Below are 19,959 nucleotides of genomic sequence, written 5' to 3'. Positions count from 1 at the left end.
TGATTAGATTGTAGCTCTGTCGAGCAGGGACTGTCTGTTCATGTTCAAGTGTACAGCGCTGCATACGTTTAGTAGCGCTTTAGAAATTATAAGTAGTAGTAAGAAGCTACAAGTGGTGTCTCTGCAGCGATTCCAGCCACCCCAAGGAAAATGTTTCACAAGCCTGACTCGGTCTCGGGTCTCCCACTTAGCAGAATTAAATACTATACTAGACTGGCTTGTAAAAGTGTTTCAGAAATACACCCACAGCAAAGTGTCGCATTTTGAATTAATTCATTTTCACTAATTCTGCTCTTCTTTCCTTCACAGAGATTTCTCTTTGCCAAACTGTTCAGTCACCTCACCTCAGCCCGAAAAGCCAGGAAATCGGAAATCCCCCACTTCCGACTCAAGAAAGTGCAGAACATCAAAACCTGGCTTTCGTTGCGCTCCTACCTGAAGGTAATTGCGGAACGAGCAAAGTATATGTCGGTCCACCTTGTCCATAGCGAAAAGTGTCGGTGATCCCCAGATAACGTCTAAGCCATCGGATGGTCCTTGTGTAGCAGGTTGAACTGAGTTTACAGACAGTCATTTTCCCAGGGATCAGTATCATGTCTGAGAATTATGGTCTGTAGTTCTGGGTTTTGTCTCGTTTCCTTTCTAACTGGTTGGTGGTTTGTTTGTTTTTTTAGGTAATCGGTAGAAATAAAACAAAATAAAACATGGAAAAGAAAATAAGATGATACCTTTTTTATTGGACATAACTTAATACATTTCTTGATTAGCTTTCGAAGGTTGCCCTTCTTCATCAGATCGGAAATAAGCAAATGTGCTAGCTGACAGTGTATATAAGTGAAAACATTCAAGCATTACTATGACAGTAAAATAGATACCATTGAAGATTCTACATGGAATGTTGCTACTATTGGAGATTCTACATGGAATGTTGCTATTCCACTAGCAACATTCCATGTAGAAGGCTGCGCAGGCTTCTGTTTCTGTGAGTCTGACGTCCTGCACGTACGTGCAGGACGTCAGACTCACAGAAGCAGAAGCCTGCGCGGCCACATTGGTGATCTACAAGGGCCGACTTCTACATGGAATGTTGCTAGTGGAATAGCAACATTCCATGTAGAATCTATAGAAATCAAACAAAATAAAACATGGAAAAGAAAATAAGATGATACCTTTTTTATTGGACATAACTTAATACATTTCTTGATTAGCTTTCGAAGGTTGCCCTTCTTCGTCAGATTGGAAATAAGCAAATGTTGGTAGATGACAGTATATATAAGTGAAACATCAAAGCATTTCAGTGACAGTCTAACAGGATGGGGGTGGATAGGTGAGAGACAGGAAGAGTTGGGTGGATGAGGGACAGGGAGATATGCATGGAGATAGGAGGGTGACAAAGCAGTACAATTTTATGGTTTATACTGGGCTACAAAACCCAGATCATTGTTAAGTCCTGTCTGGTGGGTGTCAAAATATTTAATCATTCTGACTTCAAAGGTCTTACGTTCCTGTATTGTTTTAAAGTTCCCTTTCAGGATCCTTACCATGAAATCACTGGTACAGTGTTCTGGTTTTGTAAGGTGCTAAATATTTGTGTAAAATATTGAATGATCTTCAGGAACATATGCAAAAAAGTGTGTGTATTTTATATGTATATATATAATGGTGGTAATTTTAGAAGCTCTTGTCATGTTTTGGACGTTTGAAAACTGGCAATTAAACGTCCGCTTTGTATAGACATCCAAATCCCACTGTTACAAAGGCAGAATATGGATGTCTTAATGCTGCAGTACATCCAGATGGGAAGGGGTGTGGTCTGGGTGTGTTTTGGGTGGGCCTAGGAAGGGCCTAAAATATGGGTGTTCAGCTCCGATCATAAAAGGGGAAGGAACATCCAAATCTAAAAAGATGGATGTCCGTATTTAGACCTGGTACTTGTCACCGGGTTACTCTCGGGGGTTGCTGTCCCTTTCCCTCTCCCCTGAATGTGAAACTGGCAAGGTTATACCAGGCTGGATGACAGCTTCAGGTGTTGTGGTCATGCTTAACAGAGCTAGTCTAATGGTTGATGCGGTGGACTGAAAACCAAGAGACCCAAGTTCAAATCCTACTTCAGATTTTTTTTTTTTTTAATTGTGAGCCCTCCAGGCACAGAAATAACTATTGTACCTGAATATGACACCTGCAGGCCAGAATGTACATAACTTCAGTAGCCTTCAGGTACTGTAGGTATTTTTCTTTTCCTGGAGAGCTCTCAATTTAAATTAAAAAAAAAAAAATCACAGCTGAAATGGGATTTGAACTTGGGTCCCGCCATGTTATCAACTTGGATGTCTGTGTGGCAGTCTAGGAATGTCCATGTCCCGTGTTTTCCCCACTCATAATTTGGTCTTTTCAGTTTGTAAAATGGATGTTCATTCTGGATGCTTCTAGCACACGGACGTCCATCTTGCGTGTACTTTAGAGCAGGGCTGCCAAGAGGGGGGGGCAGAGGGTACAAAATGGACCTTGGGGGCCCGGCGCCAGGGTCAGGCTGCTGGCGCTGCAGTCCCCGGTCTCACCTGCCTGCCCTCAGACCTGTTTGCCACTGGGCCCCCTGCATTAAAATCGGCAACGCCTCAGCTCCATTTGGAAAGTCAGATCACCTCCCTTCAGGCCCTCCCTATGTCCTGCCCTCGCGGAAACCGGAAGTTACATCAGACGAGGGCGGGACACAGTGAGGGAAGGCCCGAAGGGAGGTGATCTGCCTTTCTAAACGGAGCTGAGGCACTGCAGATTTTAATGCAGGGGGCCCGGTGGCGGACGGAGCCGAGGGCAGGCAGATGAGAACGGGGACTGCAGCGGGAGGGGGGTGGCGAGGGCGTTGGCGGGGGGCCCTTGCCCTTGGCCTGGCTTAGTCTCTCGGCGGCCCTGCAGGGCTGTACCCTGTGAGATGGACATCCTTGCTAAAATGCCCCACTGTATATTATAATGCAGAAAAGCACCTACTTCACCCTTGGAGGATCCAACCCTTGTTATCCCTGACACAGTCTGGGTTTCATTAAGTTGATGTTAGATTTTAGCACCAACTTAAAACCAGCACAGTTCAAGGAATCTAGTGTGTGTGTTGCAGGGAGGGAGCCACAAATCATTTTGTATAATGATCTTAGGGGGTCTTTTACCTAGGCACGCTGGCGTTTTTAACGCGTGTTATAAACAGACGCTCACTAAATGCTAAAGACGCCTATGTATTCCTATGGGCAATGTTGTGGAAGCTGCTTTTGACTTAAAGCCTGGTCGTGTCCCTCCCTTCTATCCATACGACATGTGTGTGCCTTATTTTTTCAGAGGCGGGGACCTCAGCGGTCTGTTGATGTCATGGTGTCCTCAGTCTTCTTACTAACCCTCTCCATCGCTTTTGTCTGTTGTGCCCAAGTAAGTATCTCAGAATTTGTATTCACCCTTCCCGTCCTGAATGATGTCCGTTTCCCTCACTAATCCCGGCTTGGCGGTAGAAGACTCCTCTCGGTTACCAGTCTCGTAGCAGCAGGCAGGGGCCTCAGGTGGCACTCTTCAGGAGCGGCTTTGCAGTGTTTTACCTCATCACGGTGACATGCCGAACCCAGCAGCGATTCCCATACGCTGCCCTGCCGCCGCTGGCACCCTCTTCCCTTTACTGCGGCCGTGTCTCTGAAGTAACTTTCTGTTCCGTCAGAGGCTCAGGCAGACACAGTAAAGGGAAGAGGCAGGTGCCGGCGGGGGCAGGGCAGCGTATGGGAATTGCTGCCAGATTTGGAATGTCGACTAGGTAAAACGCCCGGTGCAGGCGGCAGCTCAGCCTGGGGGGGTGGGGGAGGCATGTTAGCTCCGCCTCAGATGACATCTTGGGTCAGGCCTGGCAGCAGGTGCTTTTCTTTCTCCCTCGCCAGACTTGAACGTATGACCTCCACAGAGCACCTGACTGTCTCTCCTGAATTTCAATACAGTTGTTTTTGCCCCCTTTCCTCCAGTAGGAATGGGGGAAGCTGTTCCATGAAAGTCGTCCTTTTTCTTCTGACTGCACTGCTGTTCACAGGTCCTCCATGGCCACACGACGTTCCTAAATTATTATTATAACTGGGAGCTTCTGATCTGGGAAGTCGCTCTGCTTCTGTTCCTGCTGCGTTTGATGTCCCTGGGATCTGAAATCAATAAGAAATACAGTAACACCTCAATCCTGCTGACAGAACAGGTACTGGAACTGCCTGCTTTGGTCTGTATTTCTCCCCACTTTATTGGAAACTGCTTCAATTTACATTTTAATTTTAGAGATATAGCAGAATTAGAAAAGGTTCAAAGAAGAGCGACCAAAATGATAAAGGGGATGGAACTCCTCAGAGTAAAGAGGTTATGGCTGTTTGGCTTGAAAAGCGACGTGAGGGGAGAGATGATTGAGGTCTACAAAATCCTGAGTGGTGTAGAATGAGTAGAAGTAAATCAAATTTTTTTTTACTCGTTCGAAAAGTGGGACATTCGAGGAAGTTACATGGAAATATCTTTAAAACAAATAGGAGGAAATATTTTTTCACTCAACGAATAGTTAAGCTCTGAACTCTGCCGGAGGATGTAGTAGCAGCGGTTGGCGTATCTGGGTTTAAAAAAAGGTTTGGGCAAATTCCTGGAGGAAAAGTCCATAGTCTGCTATTGAGACAGACATGGGAAGCAACTGCTTGCCCTTGGGATTTGTAGTATGGAGTGTTGCCACGATTTGGGTTTCTGCCAGGTACTTGTGACCTGGCTTGGTCACTGTTTGGAAAACAGGATACTGGGCTAGAGGGACCATTGGTCTGACTCCCCCTCCCCCCCTTCCTTTTGTTTCTTTGGTGTATATACTGTCACCTTTCAGCCCTCAACATCTTTCTCTGGAATAGAAACTCTCACTGCAGCTGTGCACATGATTTTCAGTATACATCCTAAACACTTGTGCTTCGCTCTGTCACTTGGCATGCCCACCCTAAAATATTCTGTACCAACCCTCTGGTGTGGCGTGCATCTAATTGTTCATCTTTCCCTACCCGGAAGGTGTATGCTTTGGTGTTGCACGAAACTATCCCTGAAGGCACAGTCCCTTCCTGGCCCTGATCTCTACTGTGGTTTCTTTGGCAACATAGCACAAACCAGTCAGTACTTTCCAAGAGAGATGGTCTGCCACAATCGGGCATTACCCCCTGTCTCCAGAGACTTGTCTTCAGGCTCTGAGGACAGTAAACCCATGTATTTAAAACAAAGTGTGGCTCTCCCAAGTGAGCGATTTTTTTTCAGATCGAGTACCACTTGTGGGATTGTTCTGACCCAGCCTTTTAGAGGACGTATTCTCTTATGGACTAATAACATTACAAACTAGGATACACGTGTATATCTATATATATATATAGGTCAAAACAGGTAACGTGGTATTACTTAGGCGATTGCCTATCTTCCACATAGTTTGATTTTTTTTTTTTTTGCGGTTCGCATCACAACCCACTACAGCTTTGCCTCCTTAGCTGAGGGGCTGTAGCACAGGTACGTGTTTGTTAATACAGAAGTATTAATTTTTGTAACACAACCCTGGAAGTGGGAGGTTCAAGAGGCTGGTTGCAGCAGCGGGAGGGGATTGTTAAGCACTAAACACGGAGGCAGGCTTTGCCTGCTGGTCTGCTGACCGTGTAGCCTTTTCTCACATAAATCAGACTCCCAGTTATTCACTTCGGACCTGCTGTACTTACGGTTTGGCTGCAGGGGGATAAAATCTTCCTCAATTTTAGAGTGAGTGCTTCCATCTGACCTCTGTTCATCTGGAGATGACAGATTAATTTGAACTTAATATACTTGGGTATTTGCACCATTCCAGACCATGAACTAGTCAGTTCTGGAACATTCTCTTGTTCTGAGGTTAAATAGAAGAGATTTAAAGTTCTTATTCTACAGCCATTAAATCACTACATCCTTAAGGCTCTAGAGGTTTATAGTTTCAGCCGGTTGTAAGGACCCTTTGCATCAATACGTCTTGACACCAACTCAGCTCTGCAGTGCCGTCAGGTCAGGCTGGCTCTTTTGCCTTTTGGGCTCCATCACTCTCACAGACATCTGCTTTCTCACAGATCAACTTGTACCTGAAGATGGAAAAGAAGCCACACAAGAAAGAACAGCTCAACTTGGTGAACAATGTCTTAAAGCTGGCGACCAAGCTGTTAAAAGTGAGTACGTGTGTTCTGTGAAATAATGAGCAGAGTGTTGAGGTGGCCTAATTTCCTTGCCCTTATGAGTAATAGGTAGGAACAAAGTCACTTTAGATTGAGGCTAACAGACAGTGCCATAGCGAGGGCAGCTGACACCTGGGGCGGGTCGCCGCAGCGCACCCTCCCCCCTCCGGAGTGCACCCCCCCCCCCTCGAGCGCGTACCTACATCGGAAAGCGGCGAGGGACGGGCGGAAGGGCCAATTCGCCCCCAGTGCCTGTTGCTGGGAGCTGCGACGGCTCCGCTGGTTCCCTGCTCTCTCTGCCCCGGAACAGGAAGTAACCTGTTCCGGGGCAGAGGGAGCAGGGAACCAGCGGAGCCGACACCCCCCAGTGGCGTGCACCCGGGGCGGACCACCCCCCTTCCTACGCCACGGCTAACAGATATTTCAAAAATGGTGATGCGTTTGCTTCTTTTGCCCTGTTTTAACACAAAGTTGGCTGTAGAATTTGATGGGTGCCCATAAAGATGAGCCAGTTCTGTTTTTTATGCCCCACTGCATACAGGGAGATGTAGTTCTGATTTTCCTGATTCAGTTGCCTCAGATAAGCAGGACTACACCTCCCCTGCATGTGTGGGGGAGGAGGCAAAAACCAGGAGTGGCTCAGCATGTCCCTGTCTTTATGGGAACCGGGTCTGTCTTGCCCTTTCAGTTTGGATTGTAGCTTTTGTCTTGGGCCTAGCAGAGTGCTAATATTGTGATATCAAATCACCACTATTTACTCTGCCCTAGCATTTCATGCTCGATCCCAGAGAAGTGTTTAACTCATGAAACCAACTTGAACTGAGGAGCGATCAGCGATGGCTGCAGTACCCAACGTTCTCCAAGGGGGTCACTAGTGTACATGAGCTGTTACCAACTGCATGAAGAGTCCGGCCAACCGACGCTCAGTGTTGAATGCCAGACAAAGCACAGTAGGATTTGACAGCCCTCATGCCACTCTCTCTCTCTCTCTATTTAAACATAGGAGTTGGACACCCCCTTCCGGCTGTATGGCCTAACCATGAATCCGTTAATCTACAACATCACACGAGTGGTGATCCTGTCTGCTGTTTCGGGGGCCATAAGTGATCTTCTGGGATTTAATATCAGAGTAAGTGCTGCCAGCCTAGGCTGACCATCTCCTACAGAGGGTAATCCTAGAATAGGCACTAGGACAGAGCCGAGATGAAGGAAAGTAGGCAGCTACTTAATTCTTTATCGGGCACTTGTGCTACTTCTCTTTAATGTGCCTGTATTTAAGGTGTGATCGCCTACATGAGGTAGAAGCTGGTTGCTGTAAATGCTTATTCCTAGATTGGAAAACAATGCCCATAAATTATAATAATCTATAAGCAGGTGCCAAATTTTATTAGGATCTAGGAGTCAGATTTGGAGTGGCTGGATTTATTGATGCTGATTTAGATAGCGCATGTCCATGATGTACACAATGCTATGTAACGGGAAAGGACCAGATAAGAGGCTGCTGCTCTCCCCATCACCTCCCCACCTGCGCTGTAGGTGGCGATAGCGAGAGGCTGCAGTTGCTGGGGCAAGGGGGAAGAGGCTAAGGGTGGAGGGGGGCAGAGTGCACCCCCTCCCCCCTCCAGCTGCAGCATTAGCTTTTCACCATTGCTCATCCACCCACTCTCAGCAACTAAAGCCTCTCATAGTCACTGACCCAGCTACCCGAGCAGCAGCCCTGGTGTCACATCCCCATCCCTACCAGTCCCTCTTCTCTTGCCCTGCAGTAGCCTCTCAATTCTTCCTCCCCCCCCCCCCTTCAAAGAAAAGAACTAGACTGTTTAAAATTGTAAGTTGAACTTACCACTAGAGCTCCTGCAGAGTCTCCTCAGTTATGGTGCTCCTTCTGCCACTGTCAGCCTTCCAAATATCCTCCTGATTTAAGAAGGTTCCAGTGGGCTGCCTTTCCAGGGTTGATCTTTATCTGCCAGCAATCCCCTTCCCCATCCCAGATGTATTTTCATCTCTGTTCCTGCCACCCACCCACACTGCCATAGCTCTCTCTGACCCCCCCCCCCCCCCCCCATAGCTCTCTCTGACACCCCCTCCCCCACTGCCTAATCCGTCATAATTCTTTTACAACCCCCTTCCGTCCATCTCTCCCTCCTCCCAGCTACTGCACCCTGCCATACAGACATGCCCCCCCCCCCACCCTCCTCCTGCTGTTGCCTGGCCCAGGGAGAATCCCAGGTAGCAGAAAAGAGCTGCTATGTATCAGATCACACCCTCCTCTGATTTCCAGACGGGCGGGCCTAATGGTATCCTAGGCCCTCCCCTTACTGAACTGCCCTGATGGTCTAGTGACCTCCTCAGGGCAGGAAAGAGCCTCCTCTTTCCTGCTCGGAGCGCTACCCTGCATTTTCTCTCTTCCCCTTGTAATGCTGCAGTGCTGATGGTCCCGGTGTGGATTCAAAATGGCCGCCAAAAGTTGAAGCGGCCTCACGAGCCACTTCAACTCTCGGTGCCCATTTTGAATCGGCGCTGGAACCGTCAGCAATGCAGCATTGCAAGGGGAAGAGAGAAAATGCAGGGCAGCGCTCGAAAGAGGGGGCGCTTTCCTTGCCCAAAGAAGTCACTAAACCACCAGGGCAGTTGAGTAAGGTAAGGGCAGGGGATAGGCCACCCTTGGGCGGGGGGGGGGGGGGGGTGTATGTGGGGGTGGGGTGATATGTGACAGGGGGTGGAGTGGGGTGTGACTGGGGGGGGGGGGGCAGGGCATGTGTTCTCTTTTTAGGGGGACCAAATATGCAGGCCCGTGCGAAGGGTCTGGGCCGCCCCCCCGCAAACAGTTGGCGCCCCCCCCCCCCCCGCAGATGAACAGTTGGCGCGCGCCCCCCCGTGAAGATGATCGCGGCGCGCCCTGGGGGCCTTTAAATCTTTTACTTGCAGTCACAGCAGCGTCCGTGAAAGCGGAGAGCTGCCGACGTCTCCCTTCCCTTCGCGCTGTTGGTTCTCTCAGTGTCCCGCCTTCTTCTGACGTCAGAAGAAGGCGGGACACTGAGGGAACCAACAGCGCGAAGGGAAGGGAGACGTCGGCAGCGCTCCGCTTTCACAGACGCTGCTGCGACTGCAAGTAAAAGATTTAAAGGCCTCGGCGGCGCGGGGCGAGGGTAAGCACCGTGGCGGCGCCCTCCTGCGGTGCTTACCGCATCGACACGGCCCTGCAAATATGGTAACCCTAGATGCAAGTAGGTATAGCACTGTGCCTGGGGGGTGGGGATATAGCACTGTGCCTGGGGTGAGGGAATATGTATCTGTGAAATAGTTATCTGATCTTTGTGTATTTATTAGGGTTTGGCAGTGGTAGGGTGGTGGCTGCTGCCCTTTTCATCCATGTACATGTTTTCTATCCTCCTCTACCTCTTCTATTGTGCCCCTTCCTACTCCCCTCATCTTCCAGCTGGCAGTCTCTTCAGCCCGCAATCTCGGGAGTCATTTGACTCCTCCCTCTCTGCCCATATCCAGCAGACAGCTAAGACCTGCCACTTCTTCCTCTATAATATTAGCAAAATTCGCCCATTCCTTTCTGAACAGACCACCCAAACCCTCGTCCACTCGCTCGTTACCTCTCGTCTCGACTATTGCAACCTCCTCCTCGCTGGTCTCCCGCTTAGCCACCTATCCCCCCTCCAATCTGTCCAAAATTCCGCCGCACGTCTTATCTACCGCGTGAACCGATACTCTCATATCACCCCTCTCCTCAAGTCGCTTCACTGGCTCCCGATCCGCTACCGTATACAGTTCAAGCTTCTCCTACTGACCTTCAAGTGCACTCAAGCTACAGCCCCCCATTACCTCTCTACCCTCCTCTCCCCGTATGTTCCCACCCATAACCGCCGCTCTCAGGACAAATCACTCATATCTGTACCCTTCTCCACCACCGCTAACTCCAGACACCGCCCCTTCTGCCTGGAACAGACTTCCCGAGCCCATACGCCATGCACCCTCCCTGCCCATTTTCAAGTCCTTACTCAAAGCCCATCTCTTCTCCCTTGCTTTTGGCGCCTAGCCACTCTACACTGACTACATAGCTTGTTACCTTTAGATTGTAAGCTCTCTTGAGCAGGGACTGTCCTTCCCCATGTTTAAACTTGTACAGCGCTGCGTAACTGGCAGCGCTATAGAAATGCTAAGTAGTAGTAGTATCTGGAGGTTCCTGTCAGCACTTTGTGCATTTGCTCTGCAAAGCAGAGCAATTCCATAACCCACCTGTCTGCATCCAGACAGACCTCGTTGCCTGTAGACGCTGTCGTCTAAGCCAAACATCTCATAAAAAAACAAAATCCACAACCACACCTCTTCTGTGTGTTAAGAAAGACTGCTAATCTTCTTTCCATTTATTCCTTTTCTCAGCTTTGGAAAATTAAACCATGAAGGACAAGAACGACTGTGGGCCAGTGTCCTAACGGTCACCAAGCACAGAGCAGAGCCGAACCACCAGCCAGTTACAAGAACAGCCGTACTTCAGAGGCACCATCACCTCCCCACACTACAGCAGCGCTGGCCGGTGTTACTGAACACAGAGCACGCTGCCCCTGCCAGCTCTACGCTCTATCCAAGGAGGGTTACATCCACCCGTGAAATAAACACTTTGAGAAGACGAAGGAGGCAGTGTTAAAATACTTTCAGTTCCTCCTGCTGGACCACGCCTTCCAGCTCATGGACACATGAAGAGATTTATTTCTACACCTTTTTAGGGCCCTGTGTGACTTTAAGATAAAAATATGGAGAATTGTATAAACCCTACTGAAATTCATATCCCCCCCTCCCCCACACATTGTCCTTAAAAGTGCATGGCACGTGCATGCAGAATGTGAACAGCACAGGGCCAGGATGCTGCCTGAAGAAGGAAGCGATGCAAGTCCTTCAGGACGTTACTAAACACAACGGTTGCCTGCAGCTACGATTACACAACTGAAGCCAGGGTTCAGGGCAGTTCTCAACATGAACCAGTGGCCCCTGCTTGGAGTTAATGCTGGTTAATTTAAATTTTTTTTCCCTTACGGCCCAACACCAGTGTTAAATTGGCCACTTTGATAAAAGGTGCAGTATTACAGCAGTGCCCATGGCAGCATGGCCTAGGTGCATCATTCTGCCATTCGTTGTGCTGCTGCTCCCCCTCCCCTCAAAACAAAATTGTAAGGCAGCATGAAGAAAGGAAAGGCATGTTGTCGCCTTTCCCTGTGCACAAAGAATGAATGCTGATGGCTTAACCATGTTGCTGATTTCCTGTCTAGATTATGCTTCAGCTGCTATTCCTGTATCTTGAATTAGTCCAAAGGCACTTTTTTCCTTCTTTGAAAGAACGGCAGGGGAGCTGAAGCAAGATATAGTATAAAAATCCCAGCATGACTGTCATAAGTTAATGGAACCCCATTCCCTCTGCTCTCAACAAACCTACTTAATCACACAGCGTTGGTATTTTAACATTTTTATGGACCAGTCCTGAGGTGGCAGCCATTTTTTCTCCCAATAGCTCATGGGGGTTAAGCGCTCACCACAATTCATCAGTCCAAATGATTTTTTTTTTTTTCTTTTAAAGTGCTTAAGTTGTGCATGAGTCTGACCTGTATCATGTCTTTAAGATCAAAAAAGGTTACTTATATGAGAAGCCAGAAAGACCAGTCGCCAACAACATGAATCATGTGTCAACTTATTTTCACAACTTATAGACCTGCCGCTACCTAAGCGGTTCACACACGAGGATTGGTACCGGTACTTTCTGTGGGAAGCGGACTCACAATCTGAGTGCTATTTGACCAAGCCTGATGCAGATAAGCAAAACATGATTCCTAATAATAAAACTTATAACCCATTCAAGCCTTATAGTTCAGAGCAGTTCACAAAACAAGAAACCCCCCCCCCCCCCCCCCCCCCAGCAGGAATTAAAATATCATAACAAAAGGTTTTCTTCACTAACCTTTTTGATTTCAAAGACAAGCTAAAGGTCAGACTCATACACAAGGTAGCACTTTAAAACAGCTTTCGGACTGACCTACCTTATATGGCATCCGGGGCAGAGCACACCCAGTACACATACCCCCTCCTGCAAGCAAGGAGGTGCACAGAGCAGATGCACACTGTCGGCTCGGCCAGTCCCCTGCCCTGGCCCCTCAAACATCAACTTCCTGTTCCAAGGTAGGGGACCAGCAGAGCTTCACGTACCCCCTCGCCCCCCTCCCATACACTAGAGGACCGATGAGGAATTGTGGCAAGTGGTTAACCCCATGAAATAATGGGAGACAATATGGCTGCCTCTGACCGGTCCATAAAACGTTACAGTACCTGGCTTCTTTCTGGACCAGTCTCTCATTTGGTGGCGCTAAAGATGCAGCTGCCTGTCACTGCTCTTCTGAGCCATGCTGCTAACAACCTGCTAATTTATTACATTAATTTATAAAACTACTTGGACTTTATTTTTCATGCAGCGCTAGCAGGCACTGCAGTGATTGGTAAGAATAAAACTCGGTTTGCTTTCTGCATACTTGTACTCTTCAGCGTCTGTGCGTTTTCTTACATGCGCTCCTTTGATTTGTTAATGGGTGTAGAACACCCTCTTCCCTGCTGCTAAGGGTCACAGCATCTATTCTGGCACCAGAAAGTGTGCCCTAAGCCTAAATGAAGTTAATTTTAGAATGCAAGTGTATGTATGAAAGATGGAAAATTAAACCACCTTGTGCCACAAAAATGTTAGCACACAATTTTCCTTAAATTATCAGACTCGGCACTCCCAGTTTTCTTAATTCCTTGTAACAAATTGGTTGAACAACCAAGTTTTTTAAGGTTTTTTTTTTTTTACCCCCCCCCCCCCCCCCCCCCCCCCCCGAGTCAGTTAAGCAAGGGATCCTTTTACTAAGCTGTAGTGAAAGTGGGCTTAGCGCACCCTTGTGTAGGTTTTACCACAGGCGTAACTACTACTACTACTTAACATTTCTAGAGCGCTACTAGGGTTACACAGCACTGTACAAATTAACAAGGACGGTCCCTGCTCAAAGGAGCTTACAATCTAAAGGATGAAATGTCAAGTTGGGGTAGTCTAGATTTCCTGAGTAACCATAGCCTAATTTTTGTGTTAATGACCATGTGCTAATGTTCATTCAAGTATTTATATACTGCTTAGTCACAGGGCTGCAGAGGGGCAAGGCCGCCCCGGCCGCTGCAGTCTGCGGTCTCACCTGCCTGCCTCCATAGGCTCTGGGCCCCCTTCATTCAAAGCGGCAGTCGCACCTCGCGTCTCTTCTGGCCTTCCCTCCCTGTGTCCCGCCCTCGTCTGATGTGACTTCCGGTTTCCGCGAGAGTGGGACACAGGGAGGGAAGGCCAGAAGAGAGGCGATCTGTGACTGCCGCTGTGAATGCAGGGGGCCTGGAGCCGAGGAGACAGGCAGGTGAGACCGGGGACTGCAGCGCCGGTGGCCTGACTCTGGCGCCGGGCCCCCCTTGGAGGCCCGGGGAATTTTGCCCCCCCCCCCCCCCGCCCCCCCCTCGGCGGCCCTGCTTAGTCAAAGAAAGACCATGATCAGGTATCTTATATCACATTCATTGTTGGTTTAATCATGAATTCATAATGAATGTGAGTGTTGGGCTGACTGGATGGACCATTTAAGTTTACCTGCCATCATTTACTGTGTGTGTAAAAGACCAGGAAATCAATGCACCAGGGCAGGAGGGTGTAGCGCTAAGCACAGCGTGATGAACTAATGTGAGAATTTTGAATTTATCATTGCTCCAGTTTAATAGCAGAGTGGAGAGTAGTTCAAAGTGGTGAGATTTGTCTGAAACTGTACCCTTAAGACAAGGGGAGTCTAAAATATCTTACAGTAGAACTCACCAAACATAAATTTAGCTGGGACCCTTATTCACCAGCTGGAACATAGCTGATACTAGACCTGCAGATATGCTGACTGAACGGTCCCTAGTATTTTAAACAAGGATGGGAAAAGCTTAAACATACTTTAAAATCCACCAGAACCAATGCAATGCCATTAGGGAAGGTCTTCCCTCTTCCATTTTTTTTCCTACCTGTATCCTCCACTACAAGAAATATTTTTCTTGACAATATTTACATAATATAATGTATTAAACTAAGAAAATTAAACCTGTACTACCTGTATGCCAGACTTAAGGATTGGTCAGGTTAGATCATGGTCAAATGGTAGCCAAAAATCAGCCTGGTCCTATCCCCTCCTCTCCTAACTTGCTGTTAAGGTCATCCATTGCTCTACACCCTGCGCCTCGTAGCTGCATGAACCACGCCTGCAAATGATGTAAAATTCCACATCTGCCTTCTTAAAGGCACAGGGGCTCATGGGCTGTCAGCTATTTTTCTACTGCTGTTCCGTCTTAAATGTGAAGAGATCGTAGGCCAGACGCAGAAGAGACAGATTGCTGCAGTTTGTCCACAGTCACATCCCAGTAGGGCATGCCCAATCCCCTGAGGGGCCAATCCACCCTGGGCTCAATGTCTATTTTGAATGCTACGAATTTTGGCAAAATGAAAGCAATTTAAAGGTCTGCTCTGCTGGCATGGGGGACTGATCTAGCCATCCCTTCCACAGCGTGCTCCTGACCAAGTCAGCATGCACAGAGACATTTGGGTATAACCCGACTCAGTGACATCCATGAAAACTCCTGTGAAAAGAATTATTCAAATGGTCTTTTATAAACTGAAAATAGTTTGCCGTTTATAAGATTTCATGAGTCCTTATCAAATTTCCAAAAGGCTTTATCACCCCCATACTTTGATTACTGTACTGAACTGTTGGGACAAGTCCACTGACTTCCCTTCAAATGGAGAATCCATTTCAAGATTGTGCTAATCATTAAGATCATCAATAATTAACCAGCAGTGCTGGCATCCAGCTTACTCATGTATCAGCCTACCAGGTCATTAAGATCAGCAGCAAAAGATTTATTTATTTATTTATTGTATTTGTACCCCACATTTTCCCACCTTTTCGCAGGCTCAATGTGGCTTACAGAGTATAGATATGATAATGTCGTTACATACTAAAGGTTAGCTCGAGTTATCTGCATCAGGTCCCATTTTATTCCAATGGGTCCTGCTGCAGATAACTCAAGCCAATCTTTAGTAGATGACCCCTAAAGGTGGAACATTCGATACAGGTATCTGCATAGTTTGTGGTTCACTGTCAAAGTTATATAATAGTAGAGCCACTACCCAGAGTCCACTTGTGCATCCCTGACCAATCAACTATGATGCAAAGTTGGCAGCGGCAGATTGATGGATGTTAGATGGAATGTGCTTGAACGGAGAGAGTTGGAGTGCAGAGTTACTAAATTAATTTATCAAACTGGTGTATGGATGTCTCTTCTTTCTATTCTGTTAAACTAGAAGAATACAGGTCTTCTATAATTATGGCACACTACCAGCCTATGTTAGATCCAGCAAAAGCACTGAATCTTTAAAAAACAGTTGACCCTTTTTTCAGTAAACCTTTGATATCTAAAGTGCACTTTTTTAAAAATTTAAACATGTCTGTTTTTAAATCTTTGTATTTTGTGTGTTTAATTGTACCCCACCTAGAACTGTAAATAGAGCAAGTTATAAATGTTTTAAATGAAAGCAATATATAGATTTTGTCCTGGGCCTCACTCAGGCTCTCGAAAGAGCTTGGCATCTCTCTCTGGCTTTTGAAAAGGGTGAATCGATCTGGTGTCCAGTCCAGAAGTGGCTGCATGCACCTATCATTGAAATGATAGATGACATAATAGGCTAAGATTACAAGAAACAATTTTCTCTCTCTCTCCCCCCCCCCCCCCCAATTACATACCTACCATTGCTGTCTAATGTCAGTGCATCTTGAACCTGCTCAGAATCAAAGGAGGAGGAGGAGGAAGGGAACCACATTAAGAAGCTGAAAGCACTGGAGATCAGATTTTGTCATCCTGGTCCATTAATCCAATTGTTGCCATAGCAACCCTACAGCAGAGCTGGTGTGTGGTTGAGGGATTATCACCAGCAAATTTCTTTGAGCGATACACTCTTCTGCTTTACTTTCTGCTGAAAGGGATTAACTACAGTTTTAAGATTAATTATATTTTTCAAAGTTGCTCACATGCTGCTAATTCTATGACGAAAGAGGGGGAGGGGTGAGAAAAGAGGGGGGGGGGGGGGTCTCTACAAGAGCACAACCCTGCTCTGAACTGATAGTGGCATGTCACAGGCCCAGGCCATGGTATTTCCTGAAAAACAGTTCAGCGCATTTGAACCTTCAGCACAACAAACAAAGGTTAACAAACTCAACACCTAATTTTTATTTTTTTTATTTTTGTTACATTTGTACCCTGCGCTTTCCCACTCATGGCAGGCTCAATGCGGCTTACATGGGGCAATGGAGGGTTAAGTGACTTGCCCAGAATCACAAGGAGCTGCCTGTGCCTGAAGTGGGAATCCAACTCAGTTCCCCAGGACCAAAGTCCACCACCCTAACCACTAGGCCACTCCTCCACTGTTGCTACTATTGGAGATTCTACATGGAATGTTGCTATTCCACTAGCAACATTCCATGTAGAAGTCGGCCCTTGCAGATCACCAATGTGGCCGCGCAGGCTTCTGCTTCTGTGAGTCTGACGTCCTGCACGTACGTGCAGGACGTCAGCCTCACAGAAACAGAAGCCTGCGCAACCTTCTACATGGAATGTTGCTAGTGGAATAGCAACATTCCATGTAGAATGTCCAATAGTATCTATTTTATTTTTGTTACATTTGTACCCTGCGCTTTCCCACCCATGGCAGGCTTAATGCGGCTTACATGGGGCAATGGAGGGTTAAGTGACTTGCCCAGAGTCACAAGGAGCTGCCTGTGCCTGAAGTGGGAATCAAACTCAGTTCCTCAGGACCAAAGTCCACCACCCTAACCACTAGGCCACTCCTCCACTGTTGCTACTATTGGAGATTCTACATGGAATGTTGCTATTCCACTAGCAACATTCCATGTAGAAGTCGGCCCTTGCAGATCACCAATGTGGCCGCGCAGGCTTCTACATGGAATGTTGCTAGTGGAATAGCAACATTCCATGTAGAATCTCCAATAGTAGCAACATTCTATGTAGAATCTCCAATAGTATCTATTTTATTTTTGTTACATTTGTACCCTGCACTTTCCCACTCATGGCAGGCTCAATGCGGCTTACACGGGGCAGACTGGATGGACCGTAAAGGTCTTTATCTGCCGTCATTTACTATGTTACTATAGGTTAGGTTCAAAAGCAATCTGTCTCTACCTTTGTAAAGTCTTCCCTACCCCATTCCACCAAAACTGTTAAGAGAAACGATAGCCAACCCCACAAGCTTCACATGGGCGATCAAGAAGGAAACGTAGTCCCTTCACATTCTTGCCCTCTCTTCCTCAGCAGAGGCCTAAAGGACCAGGCGATCCATTTCTCGTCTCCGCTTTCTTAATCTTCCGCAGCTCAATTACTGCAACTCACTATATTGTGCTGTCTGAACTTCAGAAAAAGCTGCAGCTTGTACAGAACACGGCTGCTAGACGTATTTTTGGCTTAGGAAGATTCAACGGAGCTTTACCTTTATTGGCTTTCTTACATTGGTTACCGTCAATTCATGTGCAATTTTTAAACTGGGCTGTTTGATCTTCAGGTCTTTTAATGCAGAAGGACTCAATTAGAACTCTGAGGTTGCCAAATAATCTACCCTTGGTGTGAACAATTCACAAGATGAAGCTTAACTTTCCCTCTCTGAAAGGCATTAAGAATAAAAAGCAGGTCGAGCTTTTCCTTTCTATGGGGCCGAGCTGTGAAATAGTTTTCCTGGGCAATTTAGGGAGCTGCCCTCTTATTTAATGTTTCGAAAATCTCTTTAAACTTATCTGTTTTCTAACTGAAATCTCATGCGTTTTTATTATGTAATTCCCTCGATTGTCGAGGCTAACTTTAGTAATCTGCGTAGAATCCTGCAAAATACAGGACTCTCGATAGTATGGTATGGTGGTTAAAGTTTGGTGGCTGAGACTCCATGTAGAGAATTATACGGGAACTGAATAAATAATGAAGCCTTCAAAGCACGTAGACAACATTCCCAAGCTGGGAATAACACAACACTCAAAACATCAGCTTAAACTGCCACTGGGATGCATAGATTCAATCAAGTGGTCTATACAGAAAAGAGAGAGGTTTTAGCTCATTTTCCACTGCATAAATTGTCCGTGGTGTGAAACTCAGTAGATCTGAAAGGAATTTTAACCAGTTATAACATGGAGAAAACACAGATCACTGATGGACCTGCTCAAAGGGCGACAGTCATTTTGTATGCTGAAAATCAACTTACAGTGGCTACCAAAGAAAACATCAAATGAAACTGAAAATCCAGTAAAAATATTTAAAGTTTAGAGAGAGAGACGAGAAAACAAAAAAAAATATAGCACACCAGAAAAAGCTCATCATTCAGCACATGGCAAATTGGAAACAGTCTCCCCAAAATGTTAAGAACCACCTCCTCCATGGTCCAAAAGGACAGGTCAATACACAAATCCAGAGTTCAAAAGGGGACCCAGAGACGATTCGAAAGCGCAACACCACTTCGTGAAAAACTTCACTGGCTCCCTATCAAGGAACGAATAAACTTCAAAGCCCACACAATGATCCACAAGATCCTCAATGGAGAATCTCCAAGCTACATGTCCAACTTGATCGATCTTCCAGCCAGGAACTGGTCCAAATCCTCTCGAACATATCTCAATCTACATCTTCCCAACTGCAAAGGCCTCAAATACAAAACCTACTACGCATCCAACTTCTCTCTTATAGGCAGCCAACTCTGGAACACCTTACCCAGACATATCCAAAAAAACCAATGAACACCTACCCTTCCGAAAGCTGCTGAAGACTTACCTCTTCAAACAAGCCTACCCAAACGACCCAACTTAAGTCTCGAACCTAACCCACACCACCAGCACTACCCACACTCCAATCCTTCCCCCACCTCTCTTACTAATGTCCCACTCTACATAACTGTTATCTCTGTGCTACATTGTACCATACTTTGTATTATCTCTGTGATACTTTGTACCACACTTGTAAGCCGCACTGAACCTGCTATCGAGCGGGAAAGAGCGGGGTATAAATGCCACAAATAAATAAATAGTGGAAGAGGATGAAATGAGAGCCAATTTCCTGCCAGCCGGTGCTCCCCTCTCTGCTCTTCTGACCCTGGAAGGAGAAGAAATGAAAGCCAGCTTCCCACCAACCAGGGCTCCCCTCTCTCCCCTCCCCCAGATGGCTTGCCCAAGAGGCTGACGATTGTCACCCTCCCTCAGCCTTCACAGTGATCCAAAAACTGGACTACACGGTAGACAAAGGATAGTGATTTTGAATCAAACACAATAAAACAGTGACAACATTTTAAGTATACAGTGAATTTTATTGTACAGTGCAAGAACTGAAGGCCAGGACCTAGAATATTCTTAATATATCTATATATAAAAAATAATGAGCGATTTACAGGTCCCTAATTAGAATCTCAGAAGTATACATATATATATAGTTATATTTATATAGATGTATGTATAAAGCTGCTGTACAGGATATAAACATTTACAACGGGAATATCCATTTCATACAGCATTCCAAGGCCACATTATGCACATTTCAAATGTTCAGAAAAGGCAAAAAAAAAAAAAAATATTCACATACACAGTCATGTTAATGATTATCAGCAAAAGCATTCCTGTATATCACCAAT

At 46.6% G+C, this 19,959-nt stretch overlaps 1 protein-coding gene across 5 annotated transcripts in view; it reads left to right on the top strand.

Annotated features, from left to right (window-relative positions):
- PHTF1 (putative homeodomain transcription factor 1) overlaps positions 1-12,107 on the top strand; it is a 40,740-nt gene extending 28,633 nt beyond the window's left edge. For 4 of the 5 annotated variants that reach the window (XM_030220820.1, XM_030220819.1, XM_030220822.1 and 1 more), the window contains 6 exons: positions 310-441; positions 3,325-3,411; positions 4,052-4,207; positions 6,099-6,194; positions 7,204-7,329; positions 10,593-12,107. In XM_030220820.1, coding sequence (XP_030076680.1) covers positions 310-441; positions 3,325-3,411; positions 4,052-4,207; positions 6,099-6,194; positions 7,204-7,329; positions 10,593-10,613 — 618 coding nt within the window. In that variant the 3' untranslated portion in view covers positions 10,614-12,107. The remainder of the gene's footprint in view (positions 1-309; positions 442-3,324; positions 3,412-4,051; positions 4,208-6,098; positions 6,195-7,203; positions 7,330-10,592) is intronic. The other variant, XM_030220823.1, reaches the window with a different exon arrangement.
- The last annotated feature ends 7,852 nt before the right edge of the window (positions 12,108-19,959 follow it).

Source organism: Microcaecilia unicolor, chromosome 12 (assembly GCF_901765095.1).
Source record: "Microcaecilia unicolor chromosome 12, aMicUni1.1, whole genome shotgun sequence".
NCBI classification, from domain to species: Eukaryota; Metazoa; Chordata; class Amphibia; order Gymnophiona; family Siphonopidae; genus Microcaecilia; species Microcaecilia unicolor.
The sequence above is the reverse complement of the archived record's forward strand: the minus strand, read 5'-3'. Positions and strand labels throughout refer to the sequence as shown.